Source organism: Odontesthes bonariensis, chromosome 10, assembly GCF_027942865.1.
Source record: "Odontesthes bonariensis isolate fOdoBon6 chromosome 10, fOdoBon6.hap1, whole genome shotgun sequence".
Classification (NCBI taxonomy): Eukaryota; Metazoa; Chordata; class Actinopteri; order Atheriniformes; family Atherinopsidae; genus Odontesthes; species Odontesthes bonariensis.
In genome coordinates, this window is record NC_134515.1 from 19969290 (window position 1) to 19987804 (window position 18515).

An 18515-nucleotide genomic window follows, 5' to 3' on the forward strand; every position below is an offset into this window, starting at 1 on the left:
ACATCCAACAAATCTTTCATACCGCTCTTGATTAATTGAGATGTCATATACTGTACATGCTTAATAAATGCATCGGGGAAAACTGTAGCCCTTGTGCAGTATTTACCCAATTCATAGCTGATTAGAAATCATTTTTTTCCAGCAGTATTTTATGATTGAAGATTCCTGGTTTCGATCCCAAATGGAAAAAAAAAAATGAGAAGGATTCTGTAATCAAATTAAAGCATGCTTTAGATTCATTGAAAACTCTACAGTATCGTGCATTCAAGTTGCACAATCCTACCTCTCCCTCTCCTCTGCCTTAGAGTTCCCCGTCATTAATCACTGAGACAAGGCAGCCTTTCCAGTGCTCCAACCACAAACTCTAAACCCACTGGGCACCATGACAAGATCTCTTGCCTCCTCCTTCCCAGCCTTTGCCTTTTCAATAGCCAAATTGTAGTGCTGCAAGTTGGGGCTGGCCTCCCTCTCAGGGGCATGTTAGTTGTGTAGCGTGGAAGCCCTTCCAGCATGTCACACGGCCACAAGAGACCAATACCGCTCAATCACCGATGACAATATGTTATGTTAAAGAACAACTTAGAGTTGTTTACTGGCATCCGCTGTGCTTTTATGGAGAGTGGATTCTCAAACGCAAACTGTGTCATAGAAATATAATTTCCCTTTCAAAATGTTGGAGTCTAACCGAGTAAAAAGGGCATTTTTGACAGATGTGGGTCACTTGTGCTTCAGGGTTTCAACACTTTTGCTTGTCAAAGATTATAACTTCACATGATAAAGGAGCAAGCTTTTCCTTTACACTTGATAATGTGAGCCTCAGTATCAGTTTTGCAAATAAAACTGCACACAAATTTTGGGCATGCTGACAGTTTTATATCAGTGGTCTTAGTGAATGAGCTGTCATGGAGGTCTACTGACAGCTATGAAATGGGAAGCGGTGAAACTGATCCTGGGTAGAATGACTTCTTGCTCCCAATTCATAATCAGCCCATGGATCAGTTGTCATTTGGTAAATATTTGACACCATTTGCAGCAGATCTCTGTAGTTGTCAGGGGAGCCCATACGGCACCCAGACATGAACATTTTGAATCAAATACAGAGAAGTGTTCACCACATCTTTTTCAGAGATGTGGTGACATGAGAAAAGTAATAAAGGCCAAGAGAGAAAAAGGCAAAGGGAAAAAAAGCTCCTCCCTGTAAATCTGCTCACTTTCAGAGAGACCAAAAGAGGGGGGATTGTGAGAAAGAAGGAACAGATAGTGCTGGATTCCTGGGATTCTTGCATATGCTGGGTGATTTATGGTTCTAATGGTGCTGAGGCTCAAAAGGACCTTTACCTCTGGTTCCTCAACACGCTCTCCGTGCAGACACTAAAAGCCAGGAGGATCCACAACTGGAGTGCAGTTATTCTATGCAGGGGGTCAAGGGGGATCCCCAGAGGTCAAGGAAAGCCTCCCCTTAAGGGCCCCACTGCAAGGGGGAACACTCAACATCCATCTCAACATTAGGTTAGCCAGTTGTTCTCACATTAGGCAGCTCCTAGTTAGCAGCTAAAGTCATTATTTCCTTCTTACTCACTTGACTCCTCCGACAGCTTGACGTGTGTCCTTAGAGGGAAAGATCTGCAAAGCCAGAGATCCTTACATGTAATTTTTTTAAAACAGACTCACAATTTTAGCATTGCATTAAGTGGCTCTTTGAAGTGATAAATGATGCTGGTAGTAGTTTGCCATGAAACCAGCTTTGGTTACGGCCCATCATTAATTTTAAAATATGTTGTCCTTTACTATGACTGATGCTTGACTGTCCCATTTGCAGCTGTTGTGAAACAGATTTGCTGCTGGACTTGAAAAATGCCCTGTGCGTGAAGACTTCTCTTAAGCTGGTGTGAAAACAAAACTGCTCTGAGCTTAACAAAGATGTGTGGCCTTAAGTATCTTGGAAAGCATTTGACCCTGCACAATACACTCGTAAAAGCCAGCAGCTTGTCAATTTGTTGTCACAGCATCCTCCTGCTGTCAGTCAGACCCTTAGGAAGTTGTGATTCCATTCATTACATGGGTATCACTATCTGACATAACATGAAAAATTATAATATCAATAATCAGTGTCTTATGTGTGAGTCCATTCACCAGTAAGATGTCTGTTCTCTGATTGAAATTTGGCCTAAAAATGGGAGGCTCCTAAAATATGACAGGAGGTTTTTCCTCCCAGAGGATATGCACCCATCTATATCATTATATATCTATATCATCATATCATCATCAGTGTGTTTCACTACTGGAGCCACAGTTTGCACTTCTTTTTTTTAACCGTCATTCATAAAGCTCATGTTTTGGTAAACAAGTCTTATTGGAAACACATGAAGAGGAATGTCTCTAATGCATTACGAATAAGAAAACTTCTGTTGGTGTACAAGAGCAGTAACAATAGACCTGCTGAATTTGAAAAATGTTAAAGACAAAAACCTTGTGTCCCCTCTCTGTAATGAAACACAACATCTCACGGAAAAGCTTCTGAAAAACTTTAAAGACGAGGATACAGAGAGGATTTGCTCAAATCACAGGGTGAACCCGAACGACTGCTCCCAAATGAAGAAACAGCAATGAATATGTATCAGAGTGTGACAGACACATCATAGCACTGTCACTGCGATTTCCTTCTTTCATGAGTCAGTATGTTAGAGTAGTATTCACAAACTCAAAAAGAAAACAAAAAGACCCGGTTCTGGCAGATTTAGTTAATGTTCGGTTCAGGCAAAAAATACAAAAAATGAACCCCAAGAGGGCTGGTTACACATCTTTTGTATTTGTGGTCATTTATATTTATCTTGTACATTTTCGTACCCTTTGTGAAAAAAATGTATTTCCTCATTTTATAAAACATTTTTAAAAGGTCTATGGACAACATAATGGTTGTGTTTTTATGTGTGTTGTATTTGTAAATCTCAAACAATATGTCAGGTCAATGGGACAAATATCACAGGTTATCAGAAAATGTTTTATGAATAAAACTAAAAAGCATTCGGGGAAAACTCCAACACTGGAATAAGACAATCACACAGCACAGAGAGCTGTTTTCAAAGTTTTCTTAGGCGCTATTATACAAAATTAAGTTATCTAAGTAACACTGGTTATCTTTCCTGTGTGTTGTCTTGTTTTTTTATCAGACAGACTCCAAAATCTGCAAAATTATGATGTTATCAAACTTAAGTTTTCCTTTTACATTACCAGAGGAAAGGTTCACGAGCAAAACTTTTGCCTGTCATGGAGTAAAATCTTAAACTTTTATGCTCGGCCTTAAGGAGTCTTTCCCTTTAATGACCTGTTAACCTTCTCAGCCTGTTTCCCTCCACAGCAGTAACTGCTGCCCACCACTCTCTCCAGGTGCTTGTTGCTCAAAATGATTGTTAAGTATCAATTTCCTGTGTCACCTTTATGGCTTTTATTTATTTGTCTGCTCCTTCATGCAGAAAAGAGCCGGAGCATCACTCAGGTAGATGGATTATAACTCAACTGCTACGACTCATCAGTCTTGGAAATTTGACTTCCTGAATCTCATACAACTGTTACTGTCATATTATAGCACAGCATTATCAAGATCAATGACATTTTAAATGCTTCCCAGTTAAGGATGATCGGTGACAATAAAAAGGTAAGTTAGTGATGAGACTGTCTCAGCAGTGGTGAGCGGTGCTGTGCACAGGGAGTCCGTCACCTGCTGGAACTGGCTTCTCCCTCCGAAGAGCTCTGGTCAAATGAATGAACTTGTAGGCACAACCGTCAGCTAAATGCCACATGTTGACTGATATCGAACGCTCCTGAATTGTTCAGCTTCCAATGGCTTCATCACATTGAACCTAATCAATGCACACTCTTTCCGCTACTCTGACATACTTGTATACAGAAGAAAGAAAATCCCTCAATACCAAAGGATAAAAAGATAATGTCACCGGTGAATAAAATGCAAACATATCTCATACTGATTTTTGGACATTTGAATTATTGTTCAAACTGATGTTTGCTAGAATGTTTTTCCAGAGATGTTGATTTGTCTGTGACAGCACTTGCTCGTGTATAGTGTTGCCTGTTTTTCATGGAACTGCTTGCAAACATGATTTTAAGCTGAAGTAGCGTTTTGGAGGTTTCTGACATATATCTGACAGGTTTCAGATTGCCTGATCTATGACTGTGATTGATGTTGGCAGTGCTTCTTCAAACAGTAAAATCTGCCCAAATTTAGAATTAAAATAACAAGATGTTGATGTTTCTGTATATATCCTATTGGAATTTGTTCTTGGTGCAGCTTAGTCTAAGTTTTTGTTTGCCACAACTTCTCTGAAAACATATACACATAGATACATATTTATACAGATATGCACTCAGATACAAGGGAATGGGAATATCTTACATACGGTAGGTTGAGATTACATTAACACAGTTTAATAAAAACAGCTCTGCACTGAATCCTTCATCATGATGCTCCATTTTAGTTTTTAGTTTTTTTTAAGCTTTAAGTGTTCATTTATCGACCACTTATACAGATGAGGATATACTCAATATTAGAAAAACATTTCAGTATAATATTAGTAACAGCTTTGCTCATGACAGCTTCCAAAGTAAAACAGAAAGTAGAGTAAACGCCTCCTGGCAACAGTTTCCACATAAGCGAATATATAATCTTTACAAACATAGGATTTATTGTACTGTTACATTAGACTGCATTATTTTTCCACTAACGCGCCTAATAAACTGGCAGCGGATTATACATTTCCTCATATATACAGATTACATATTATGTAAAATATTGAATATTTATCTTTTTTAGGTGCAATAATTCTACTTTATAGTCCCATAAATGTTTTATCACCTTCATCATCAGCACAGGCTCAGCTCGTAGCACTTTTAGAGTTACTTCTCAAATCCATTTCTACATATTGGATTTAAACCCAGAACGCAACCCCTTCAAGAAAAAAAGAAGTTTGGTGAGCTTTGCAAATAACATCATCATTTTCCAAGAACAACATGGTGGTCTGTGTGACAGTGGACACTGGAAGTAAAGGTCATCAGAAACAAAAAAAGAAAAAAAACATGTGACCTTACACAAAACAATGACTTCTTTCTGACTCGACTACATACATTGTTGTTACTTAACCTCTGGCATTAAAACTGAAGATTTCTGAAACTTCAATGTGAACTCAGTTTCACTGATTACACCCATGCTGTGCTACCAAACATTTAAACCTAAATAACTAATAATACATTTACCTTTTTCTACCACACAAAAAGGATTAAATGATGCTCAAATATTCCTCTGATGGAACAATGGAGTTCATAAGCAAACTGCATTGAGTTCAAATATTTAACTTCAACACAGTGCGGGAACAATCAGAAAGGTCCTTTGTAATTGTCAAACAGGGAGATATAAGAGTGTTTTGACTCCCTTAAAGCCTCTTAATATTATATAAAAGACGTTAATCTATTATTTTCACATTGCAAATAAACAACTTTTTTTTTTAAATTCCAGGCACGATCCTTCTTACATTTTAACATAAGATTAGTGACACTGCATATTAATACAATGTAATTTTTACATCAGCCATTTGTTAATAACCATGATTAGTATGCACAGTAGACTGCTGATCTGCAGTGTGAACAAGCAGGGGGTGTTTAAGCAAGGAAAAAAAATATTAAAAAACAGCTCTTACTTTTTCCCTGCAGCTAAAACAATGCTGAGGGAGAATATTACAGAGTGAGCTGCAGTGATGAACATTTCCTCCTGTTTCATGTTTAACCCTGCTCATTTCCCACAGTAAGAACTCCGGAAACACACAAGAGTGCGCAGCAGCTTGGGGGGAAGATGACTGATGGCTTGTTGTCATGATGTTTGGGATTCTGCCGACTCCAAGCCTCTTGGCTCACTGAAGCTGCGAAGAGCTGCAACACATACTACAGGCTATTGTTGAAAAGTCCTGGTATTAGCAAGGTATTGCTTCATTGTCACACTGTTGGGTCTGAGCACAATGCAGTTATCTGTAATGTCCCTGGCCATTTGCACTGTAGTTGTATTGGATTTATGAGAATGGCTTGTGAACCGGGATAGATTTCATATCATTTGACAACAAAGCAAAGACGATAATTAGAGTTTCATGCTGTGTGTGGATAATTTGTGTGTGTGTGTGTTTTCATGAGGTCTTTCTTGGAGTGTGTGGGGGCTGGATACACACTAGGCTAAACCTTACATCTGACATGGCAATTTTTCACAAATGTCAATATTTGAAAAAAGCTGACATGCCCTATCAATCAAATAGATAGCCATCTTCCAGCCAGTCAATGTGCTTCACTTTGTCTGCTTAGTCTTCAGCCTCGCTCTGACCCTTCCTTATAATTCCACTGTTTTCTCCCGCATTGTGCCCCTATGTCCCTGTGCCATATAACTGCTCGATTATGATGCCTGATGAGCCTTTGCGCCATAAACCAGCCATCGACGGCTGTCATCTTCCCATCTTTGGAACTGCATTAACATCAGTGACCTGTCTGGCTCGTGGTGACAGTCGTCTGTCAGTGCTGGTTAATTCCCAGTCTTGTGAGGGTTCGAGAGCTGACACATAATGAGGCTTGACAGTGCTGCAAGGCCAGGCAAGGGTCCGGTGTCAACAGAGGCGGTAGGAGGGTTCAGTCCAAACCAAGGAGCTAATCCAAGCATCAGCCACACTGATCCCAGGACCTTGACTGCCTATTGACACACATCAAAGCGTGGAAGCAAAACAAATTAGCATCAGTCAATATTCTCTCCCCCCTTCCTCATTCTGACACAGCCACCCAGGAGCTGCCATGTTTACCTCACCTGCAGTCACAGCAATTGACACAGTGATCATGATGAGAAATGCATCTATTGAATTTTAAGAGGGTGTTTTATGGGTTAGAAGGCAGAATATTTCCAGTTTGGCTTAAGAAGAATCAAATCCACAATCTATTTCACCTTACTGGCAAGGCTGTGATTTTTTCTCATTTAGAAAAAAAAAAAAAGATTCTCAAGCAGAAATTAGTGGATAAGGGGGTAAGAGCCGTCTGAAGGACAGTGCCTCAGCTGACATGTTTTGTTGTTGCTGTTTTACTAAATGTGTAACTTCTGTTGCGGTGAGCGGTGATGTGGAACAACACCTCAAATATGCTAATCAAACATATGGCCCTTTGGAACTAACGTGGACTGCTGTTGCCATCCTGTGATATAAAATGGTTGCTAGATACTTTAAATTCCATCTCAGTGTGTCCAAGGGCTGTACCAGGATGAGGCTGCAGTATTTCTTAAAACTTCGTTTGAAAAAAGGGGGAAAAAAAGCAGAGATTGCTCACACCTGTTTTTTTCTCCTCTTCTTCCTCTTTTCCCCTCTCTGTAGTCCCTTCCTGCCCCCCTTCCTCCTCCCACTGCTGAAAGCCATTACAGAAATACAATTTCTAATACCTCCGCACAGGTCTTCGATCGACTGCAAACAAATTTATATTCAGGCGGTAAACAGAAAGCTGCAGAGATTTATTTATTGAGTGTGGAGGAGAGAAACAAGCTAGCGCGTGAACCCTGAGTAACCTCCGAGCTGACATGAAGATGGATCAGTGCACCATGCAAATGCATGGAGAGAAGGGATATATTGCACTCAGTCATTCAGCACATCGCTGCCTGTAGAATCCCATTAACTCCCACAGCTGGGACCATATTTCCGTGTTGTAAGAATGCAGTTAGAAGTTGTTCATTACGCTGAATTATTTTGTGATTACTACAAACCTAAATGACATCAGAAGTATTAAAAATAAACCGATAAGAACAGAGTAGTTTGAGGATTAGGTTTTTGGGATAATTAAATGTTACGGGATGAACGTGTTAGGCATTGGTAAATGTATTATTATTATTATTGTTATTATTATTATTATTATTATTATTATTATTAATTAGAAGTCTCATTTATAAAGTACTTTTTATTCATATATTGTATTTATTTCTCACTATTATTTCTAAGAATACAACAATGAGAAAAAAAAATCAATAATGCTAATGAATTAGGTCTAATAACTAATGCAAACATAACTTTTGTTCGTCAGTGATAGTTTGATATCACTTAAATATCACTTAAGTTGGTCACCTTAAAATGAGCGAAAGCCAGTAGAGTTTAAAATGCGACAGGCGAATTCAAGTTTCCTGTTTTCATTTTAGTCTTGTACACGAGACACATCTCCTGAATTAAAAGGAAAAAATAAACTGTTGGGAATTATTGCAATTAGAAGTTGACACTGGCACGGGAGGTTATTGGCTTTATTAGTTCCAATTTTTCACAGTTAAGTGAAAGTAGGTCAGACTTGTGCTGCACTGTGGAGCTCATTCAGTTTGGTTTCTGCACTGCAAACATTCCACCGCTGGCTGAAGGTCTGCTGCTGCTGCTGCTCACGCGGGCCACTTGAACTGTCCGCATGTTTTTAACAGTCTCTGGCTTGAGCGACGATGAGAAGGAGTAATATTCTATATGTCTCTCCAGCAACTTTGAGTGCATCACAGCAATTCATTTCTGTAAGGAAACACACACACAAAGCGCAGTCCTCAAAGCAGATTCATGAGGCTCTAACTTGAATGTTTTACACTGAGGAGTTAACCAGACATGATCGCACGGTCAGTTTCATTTTATTAATCGTCGTAGCATTTTTAGAAACCCCCCACCCCGTTTTTTAAAAAAGTTTCAGGATAATTACAAATCCGCTAAAGTTCCAAATACCAGCTGCCTGGACCTCTGAATCCATTAAGTGTGCCTTTCACATGACCTAAGCCCTTTGCTTAATAGGGCCTCGGGTTTTCAAGAATCATTTGGAAATTTGCATAATCCATTAGCTGGGCCTATATTATGCTAATTTAGCTTTTTTATTTCTTTTTTTTTTTTTTTGGGGGGGGGGTTGTTCTCTGGAAAAACAAACTTTCAATAAAAAAGAAGCATACTTAATCTAAATACCAACGACGTCATTTCTTCTTTGTCTGGACAGGTGAGGGGCAAACGAAGGCCCACAGCTACAGCTGGGGATCTGCTACTTTGTGGGAAGGTGTATCGCTTTGAGGTGTGGCCTGCTTGCTGTGCGCGGACAACTCTAAATTGTTGACCTGGCCTGAGCATCACAAGTTGTTTGCTTGGCTTAATCCGCGTTGTCCTTCCTCGTGGCAGAGATGTCCGGCTATTGGCCGAGACTAGGAGGGCACGTCATCTCTATCAATCAGAAACTGCTGTTTCTCTTCTGTGGAATGTCCCCACGCTTGTCCAGCCGCCTGACCAAGCGTAGCTGGATGCATGAGAGGCCGGGCATAGAGTGCAACCCCGTCCAATGACTATGCAGGGGAAAGGTGATAATGACTTCTTATCACGAGTTAACGGCCGAGGGGCAGACGAGCCTTCTGTTCACTAACTTCTGCCGAGCTAAAGAGGTCATAAACCTGGAACTGGGCGGCAGGTCTGCTCCTGAACTCTGCAGTCGTCAGGAGGAGGGTAAAGTGGAGCTGGAAGCTCCTTCTGGATTGTATTCTCCGTATCTGACGGAGCTCACCTCTCCGGACAGCCCTCCTGCACAACCGCAATGTGAGACTCACGAGGGCTTCTCCACACCGGCCTCCCTCCATTCGTCCCGTGTCCCCTGGCGGTGCAGGGCGCACGACTCTCAAGGATGCAAACATTCACACAACAACGACACTCGACACCCCGTATTTGGGTCACTTTCAGAGCAAATCCACGCCTCCTCCAACAGTGGCCGCGAGATTCACGTCGCCGTGGGAAGTTCGGCCAGCTCGGACTGTCACGGAACTGCTACGGATGACAGGAGGGAAACTTTTGAGTGGATGAGGATGAAAAGGAGTCAGCACCGGGCGGGTAATTTTTTTTTTTTTTTTTTTTTTTTTTTAGAAGTGAATAGAGGGATATATGGATCTTTAAACATACGTTTATACTCTATATTTGCACAAGCTTGAGTGTGTTTAGCTGATACGTTCGTTCGTGGCTGGGAGAGTTTGTCAGAAGTTTCTAACTCGGTCTTGGAAAAGAGGGGAAAAAAAAGAAAAATAGCTGACGTCCTTTGTGCGTCACCCAAAACAATTTTCTCCGTCATCAATAAGCAAGCGTTGAATAATAAATGCATACAAATCGAATCGAAACCTTTGAATGGCAGTAATAACTGTTTGCCCGATGAGACATTTGAATATGCACACGAGGAGTCGCTTCATATTTCCTTAACGGTTCCATGCTGTGTTATTTAACATTTTTGCTCCACCTACTGTTACAAGCAGGATTTAGACTGTACAGAGAGGGAGGGAGGGTACAGTGAAAGGCCTGCTTAGCCTCAGTGTATATTCAACCCAGATGGTGATTAATTATTTACCCTTGCCCTTACTAACCAGCAGACTTTGAATAATGCAGCAGACCACTGCCTGTCGACACTCACAGGAAGTTGAGTAAAACTTACTCTTCTAAGCTGGAGTGCTCCCCAAGTATTGATTAGTTGTCTGTTTGTAATGAAAGCCCTTGTGTATTGATTTCAGTTTGCAGCACCTTTACATGTGTCCACCTTTTTAACATAATTGCTGTCACAGATCATCATTTCACTGACTGATGAGTTCTGGGCAGGGAGCCCGCAGAAGAATACACATCCCAGGCTTAAAAATACCAATAGGCTACTAATGTGAAAAATGCCTATCAATCCTCAATTTCATTTGAGTTATAGTATCTTATATAGATCCTTCATTTGATCAATAGTGTCACTTGACTGACTGGCCACTGTACTTTGGTTGGGTTTCATAAATTTTAGGAAGATTTACAAGAGCGTAAGTGGTGCTGCCCTAATGCTCAGCTGACCCACGATGCAGCTTTATCTGTTTGTGGTAAAAGGCCATAAAAGGTCCTCTGCAAGAGATGCAACAAACCAATAAGAAACTGATACAAACTTCAGTTCAGTATAAACAAATTAATCCGTTGTTTCGTCACCAATTAACAAGCTCAACATATGGATTTTGTGGGTTGAGGTGGATTTTACACACACTTTCAGTATCATATGATGGAACACTCCTAACTTTGGCACTACAGATTGAGAGCCATAAATCTAAATTCAAATTAGTGGGTATATGTGCATTCATTCTTGCGAACATGCTTTTATTTTGGGAAACACGATATAAACACCATTGACATGTCTTGAATAATGCAATGTTGGGGGAAACCTAACAAGGAAACTACTTTTGTTCATGCTCATGCATGTTGACTTTTTTTTTTTTTTCATTGTTGTGGATAAACTCTGATGTTGCCAAAATGCGGGAGGTAAGTTGGCAACCACACCTTTGACAGGTAGAAGTCACTTTATCCATAACACAATAGCTGCTCATCTGATCCAAATCCATGCACTCCAGAAAGCCATTTACTCACACCCACCCACACACAAAGACGTTTCCTCGCAGCTTTGTTGGGATCTCTGTAACCTCTTTCTGCATCTCTCTGAAGGAGATCATCTGAAGGAGTAAGTCATTAGCACTACTGTGTAACTTGTAAAAGAATCATTAGTGAAAGTGCGCTTTCCTATTGAGGTGGTATTGGTTTTGGCTCAAAAAAAAAAAAGTCTCACGTATTCTTCTGTGTTGAAAGGCCTCCAAAGACCTGCTGTAACCTGATCTCCTGGCTCTTGGTGTATATACTCCCTGTGCGTCATTCTTCAATTATGCTTTGACAGCACCTGAATTACTGTGGGCTGGATGCCCAGATGACTGAGGCAATGTGTATTGATCTATACCTTTTCCTCTTCCCTCTCCTTGGTTTGGAAAGCCCTTCTATTCCATGTGCTGGCTGGCTATTTTTAAGCGTACAAGTCATTGCTCAAATATTTAGTTTGATTCTTTTATGCCTTCTGGCTGGCATCAATTCTATTATCTTTGCAGCCATTAATCAGAACGTGCATGTGATTTGCACTACTGAAAGCAGAGGTTCTTAATTACGTACAGCTTCTGTGTATTGGCCCCTCATATTCACTGCCTCCTAATTCTCTTACTTACCCTCACATTCATTTTCTTGATACACAGATGTTGACATTTATCCTATAACTGACCTTTCCATCTGCTATGCTTTTCCAAGTGGCTGGAGGCCTGTTAACCTTCTTCTCAATGAATTCTGGTGGGAGGCTTTGCTCCACACCTGGCTCCATTATGCAGCAGCAGCACCAACAGCAGCACATTTTCTCAGAGGTGAAGACACACTGACGACAACCCACAATGCCAGCAATGAAAAATCAAGATATAGCTGCAGTCCCTGTCATTCATTGCACATAAGTAGCGCAGATGATACTTTAATGCGTAACCCAGAAACCTCAGAGGATAAGAATGGGGGACATTTGTCATTAAGCAGTGTTTGTAAGGATTTGTAAACTGTTAAACTGTCATTGACACAGAATGGCCCAAAGGCAAATAATTAATGATTCTGATGAATACAGTTAATGGACTGTAAATGCTACAAAGTTGTGAATGGCCAAACACTTCTACCGCTTTCAGTATGGCACTTTTTTTCCCCCAGATCAGCCTGCAGTGTAGCATCAACACAATAAACGTGTAGGCTAATGCAATGCTGTAACAGCCCTGCGTTTCAAGTGAAATGTTCAAATCTCCCAGAGGTGTCCATACAAAGCTTTGGTGATTGTTTTTTTTTCCCAAACTTGACTTGTGATGCTTTGTACTGCACGTTTGTGTCTGTTATCACGTCCACATCTGTAGATAACACACAGTTCCAAATCAAGCTGTTTCACAGCTCCACAGGATTTTGCAGTGTGCCTATGGGCTATTGTTAAAGTTGATACCTCTGTGAAATACATCTTTGTTGTACAGACAGAAATATGGCACAGAGTGAAAACAAACTGGCCCTGAGCCTGTTCCTACAAATCAGTTTAATACAGGCCCTTTGAATACTTTAATACTTGTTTTCTCTGTATCTGATCTTTTTTTTTTTAATTATCCTTTCCATGTTTTTTTTTTCAGATTTGGCTGTACATGATTTAGATCTGTAGTAAATGTTTATCCACTTTATATACAAAAGCTCTGTTTATATATAAATGTGGTCAGCTTTTAATACAACAGATTTTTTTTCCCCGTTGCAACTTTTGAGGCAAAGCTCATCTCATTTTCAGGATATGGGCGTGGATAATTTAATTCAGAGAAGTTCTGTGCTTCTTTTGTGGCTCGCCTCATTGATCTTACTGATGACTTTTTTTTTTTTTTTCCTCTTTCTCCTTGTGCTCTTGTTCCCAGCCAGAATGCACATGACCTGTGGGTTCAGTGTTGTCGGCTCGGGCCTCGGTGACCTGGAGGCTGGAAGCCGCGGCATCTGCAAGGACGGCCATCTGACGGTGAACGGGGCCGCGAGGACCAACTATAGCACCAAGCAGCTGACCGAGCTGGAGAAGGAGTTCCACTTCAACAAGTACCTGACGCGGGCCAGGCGGGCGGAGGTCGCCAGCGCCCTGCAGCTCACCGAGACGCAGGTGAAAGTTTGGTTTCAGAACAGACGCATGAAACAGAAGAAATTACAGAGGGATGGGCTGCTCTGCGACCAGCGGCCCGGGGCCGCGCACTCACACGCCGTTCTGCTGGACACCCACTCATCTGCCGGACCGACCTCGCCAAAGCACCTGCCCCTGAACTCCTGAACTGCATCGTGCGTTAAGACAGCGCGGACGCCAGGCAGCAGATGTTTTGATTCGCGTTTGCATCGCTCTCAATCGGGCTTTACCTTTATTTGTTTACAACGATTGGATGCTATTCGCGAGAAGCGCAATGGCAGGTATCTCCACGCAAGAACGGGTGAATGCGATTTGTCATTCTCCCCGGCTTCAGACTGGCGCTCTGATTTGAATATTAAAATTCAAGTCATCCCATTGCGCTCCTATCTACACAATGTAAACGAAGATACAAACTTGTTCAATTGACCATAAAAGCTGTGGAGGGCTATTTGTTTATTTTGGACAATTTATTCAGGAACCGACGTTACTTGAATATATTCAACAGAACACGTGTTTTGTTCGAAATAGGCTACACAAATTAATATAATTGATTTAAGATCAGCATTTGGTGTAAAAAAAAAATTCCCCTACACAAACAGAATATCTATTTAGCATTATTTGAATCCCCCTTTTCAATAAATTAAGGAAGAATATTCCATAAAATCCCACTGCTGCTGTCTCAAACGATCTGATTGGTTTATTTGATTCTCTTTAACTCAGATGCTCCTGTTTAAGACTCGATATGTTAGCAGAGTTTAATTCAGCGAAGCGTTGATGCTTATTTTGTGATATATTATATAGTCTCTTTGTCCCGTTTTGAGTTTTTCATTATCCTACATCCACCGAGAAATTAACATGTCATAATTGAGGGATAGATTTATTGACCGAACGTATTAGAATATTGATCCACGGTGGTCCATCTGTTTAAGTCTGAAAATCTGGGGGCATTTGCATGTATCTTTAACTGCGTGTTAATGAAACGCAAAGGCATCACGATTGGGAGATGTTGCGTCTTTTATTACCCCTATACATGCATCAGGAAATGATAATGTGGCTTGAACACTCATGCGGGAGAAGAGACAATAAAATGTCTGTGCTGTTTTGCAGATTCACCCATAAACTGGGTGGCCCCAGCAGTTTGAGCAGCTAAATATTCCTCCCAGATTCACATCTCTTCTCATATAAAATAAATGATTGTAAACACGACTCTTAAACACTGCTGTGTGCTCGGTATCAGAGGGCATTTCTATCATGTTAATGTCTATTATGATATCAAGCTATAAGCCATCAGCCACATTAATTCTTTGCAAGGGAATATTTTTGTTTAGCTTTCAATTAAACGTCATTGCTTTGGAGATGATTGTTGATACTTCCAAAATTCATCACAACAAATTAATCAAACTTGGTTTGAAATAAAACGCTGTAACTAAAAGAATAATAAGGCATGTTTTAAACCTTTAACAGGTGTCATCCTTAGAATTTTAGCATGCAAACGAAATGCTACGGATAACACTTTGACAATTGCACTTCTGTGGGGCGAAACAGTGGACACGAGGGCTGCAAGGCCAAGCTAATATATGCAGTTACACCAGAGTTCAACTCTCACCTCTTGACCCTTGTCTTGCCTCGGGACAACGATGACCTGGTCAGTGGCTCTCAGAGAGAAAGATGCACCATTAATTTGGGTGACCTCCAAGTCTGAGCTTTTTCTTTCATTCATTTTCTCTTTTTTTTTTCTCCCCGACATACAACTCCCAGCGCTTTTGTTCTGGTGTGTGTGAGTCTCTGTGTCCACACAACAATATTTCATCGAGCTGAATAGCAGAGCGACCAGGCCATATGATAATTGTTCATATTATAATTCCATAGCAGACCGGATAATGCTTTTTTTTTCTGCACCAAGAGCTAACCTAATTTTTGGTCTATTTCTTATTCTAATAAGCCAAAAAATATGCTACCGGCTCACTTTATAAACTGGATGAAAGACTCTTTACCCCCCAATAGGTTTTTAGAATATAAACCAAAGGGCTATTTCTAATAGCAAAGTTAAAAAAGTTACTTGAGCACTAAATGTTATTCAATGCAGCACAAACAACATTTGGAGCAACTATTCATTTGATGCTCTCAGCTTATTTATTTCACACACACATTTACCTGAATAATTTTTAAAAACACATTAATCCCCCCAAAAAAACTTTCTACGATGTTTATGTCATTAATTTGAAATAAAACTAGAGAGAAATAAAAGACCAAACATGGAGAGAAGATGACATTTGAAAGTTGTTTTTTTGGGGGGTAATTCATGAGAAAAATTTTACATGCAAGCAGAATTAAAAAAAAGTGTCGCGCTCAATTTATTTCAAATTTGCATTTAAGCAAAACGCAGGCCATCAAGGCTGCCTTTCTCTAAACAAAATAGCACAAAGTGGAATGTTTAACAAAACCGCCAAATGTGTCCATCTCTTCAATGCAAAGTGAGCACTTGTCAAGGTTACGGGGATGATGACGATGTCGGAAACAACATAATGACAATGCCCGCGATTATAGAAATGATTCCTGCTGAGAAGTGTAAGTTGACCTTATTAGAAACTCCTTTATCATCTTGTGCAAACATGTTCCCCTGCCTCAGGGCTTCAGGTTAGAATGTGCACAAGGGATGCTTGCAGCAGGTGTGCACTGAGACTTCTTTTTTAAAATCCAGACTTACTTCATCATAGTTTTAATGGATTCATTTAGAAATGTACTGTTAGCAAGGACCAAACATATGAAAGGAAGTAGTTATTTTGAATCACATGGCTGAGGTGAAGGCCAAAGGAAGTGCTGATTTATTTTGGGTGAACTATCATTCTAATTTCACTCTGTGGCAGCTTCAGCATTTGCGTCACAATTGATGAAAGGGGAACTGCATTGTTTGTTCAGACCTGACATTTAGTCTGAAAGCATTTGAGTGTGACCCCAGTCTAATGAATTTCTACTCTTCTGTAATTCCTTGCTGAAGATGTGCGGAGGGTTCGCAAGACTGACAGCTTTGTTGTGCTCAAACTTGCAAACATGAAGCACAAAAACAGAGAGAAACAAAAAAGAAAACTTGCTTCCCATCAGTAGCCAAGCGCTGAGCCAAACACTGAACAAGCTACAGTTTCCTTCACCTTAATTCTTCACCTTAATTTCTCATGATTAAATCCGCTCTAGAAATCTGGTTATTTCACTTATTCATTTTAATCAACAAGAGGCAAATTAATAATAAAGTCCTCATTTTTTATAAAAATAAAGTTCCTGCCACATTTTGTTTGGATGAAACTCTCCTGAACACGAAACACCACAAGTGAGATATCAAATTAAATCCAGTAATGTATTCGTGCATGATGGATGAGAGTATTGACAGCCTCTATTTCCTTCCGTATCCTGTTGCAAGTTGGCTGATGTGGGCAGCTGTTATGACTCTCCAGGGGAAGGCTGTGTGGTATGAGCAACGAGGGAGCGTATGTGCTTTACAGAATATCTTCCATTGCATTTTAAATGAACATATATACGTTTTCTGAGCTCATTGTAATTAATGCTACATTGACCTAAAATTAACTCAACACATAATATGCATGTAACATCCTTACCAGAGCTCTGGGGAGTAAAATCAATTGGTCATGTTAAGTTCTTTCTAACTCTTTGTGAAACACATACATATAGCTCTGTTGATGTTGCAATCATAGATCATTTGAATGCTCTCCTCCTTTTTAGTTTTTCTGCTTGTCTGGTTTTACTGTTTTTCTTCATTTGCAAAGACTTTCACGCACTATTAGTCTTTTTGGTCGGTCTAATTCACATATTTGACTAACAAACAATTTGTGCATCAAGAAAGTTGAAATGAAGTGCACCTGTCTGTGTGAGTGTGTGCCAATGCCTATTTGGATGCTCTGTGTACAATTACACAAATATGTGTTTTGTTTCCTAGGTGCTACTAATATTGCGTTTAAAAGCATACAAAGCACCTATTTGAATAATTGTTCACTCACACGCGCACGCACTCCCACACATACATGTCTGTACGTAACACATTCTGACGGAGCCACACTAAACAGCACACACACCAGTCCAGTCTTTGCTTCTCCTCTTCTGCTCCACTCCAGGGAGCAGATGTTTGGGGACAGCTTACAGCCTCAGCGAATTTCTGTGTACACAGCAAACAGCAGCACTCAGCACTTCTGGCTGCAGTGGGAAATTTGCTCTTGGGGGTGGGGGTGGGTGGGGTGGGGTGGGGTGGGGATGGGTCCATTGAGTCAGTGGAAGGTTTTGTGTGGATGGGAGGAGAGGGGAAAAGAGTGAGAAGGAGAAGAGGGGTGCACACAGAGGTGAAACTGTGTCAAGGTTGCAAGTGTGCCGCACTAAAAAAAAAAAAAAAAGGAAAAGTATAAAATATAACCTACATTCCCTGGGAACTCTGTTGTTGTGTGCTGGAATGAAGCAGGAGAGCATCGTGTACAGTATGTACTGCTGCATGCTGCATGTAACATCATGCAGCTTCAACAAACTCAATCAAGACGGCCCTGAGACGTATCTGGCTATGTGACCTCTCCCATGTAGCTCTGTCTACTTACTAGTTTCGGCTGACCTTTGAAAAGTTGCAGGCAAGCATAAAGTGAAGGAAAAAAAAGGGAAACAATGCAATAAGCCCTTTTAGATAATGCTGATTTTGCATCAGAGACATCGGCTGAAACTTGGACCTTTGATGCTAATGATGGCACTGGCTTAATGGCAATGCCCTTACAGTAGTAAGTTGCCTTGTCCTCCTAAATTTGCATCACATCACAAATTTGCAATTGTTGTGTAAAGCTATCCAATGTCTCGATTAAATGTATTTCTTCTGTCTTTTTTATCCTTCAAAAATGTGTACAGTGCAGCTGTAGCACATATGCTTAGCAAGATGCCACACACAATCTAATGTGAGTAGGCTCCATCATACACATGCAGCC

The 18515-nt window shown here is 40.5% G+C and overlaps 1 protein-coding gene across 1 annotated transcript; it reads left to right on the forward strand.

The window, feature by feature from the left end:
- The first annotated feature begins 9339 nt into the window (after positions 1-9339).
- Positions 9340-14856, forward strand: LOC142390285 (uncharacterized). Its single transcript, XM_075475677.1, has 2 exons — positions 9340-9896; positions 13298-14856. Exons 1-2 carry the CDS (start codon positions 9383-9385, stop codon positions 13693-13695), a joined length of 912 nt encoding a protein of 303 aa, XP_075331792.1. The 5' UTR covers positions 9340-9382; the 3' UTR covers positions 13696-14856.
- Positions 14857-18515: the final 3659 nt, after the last annotated feature.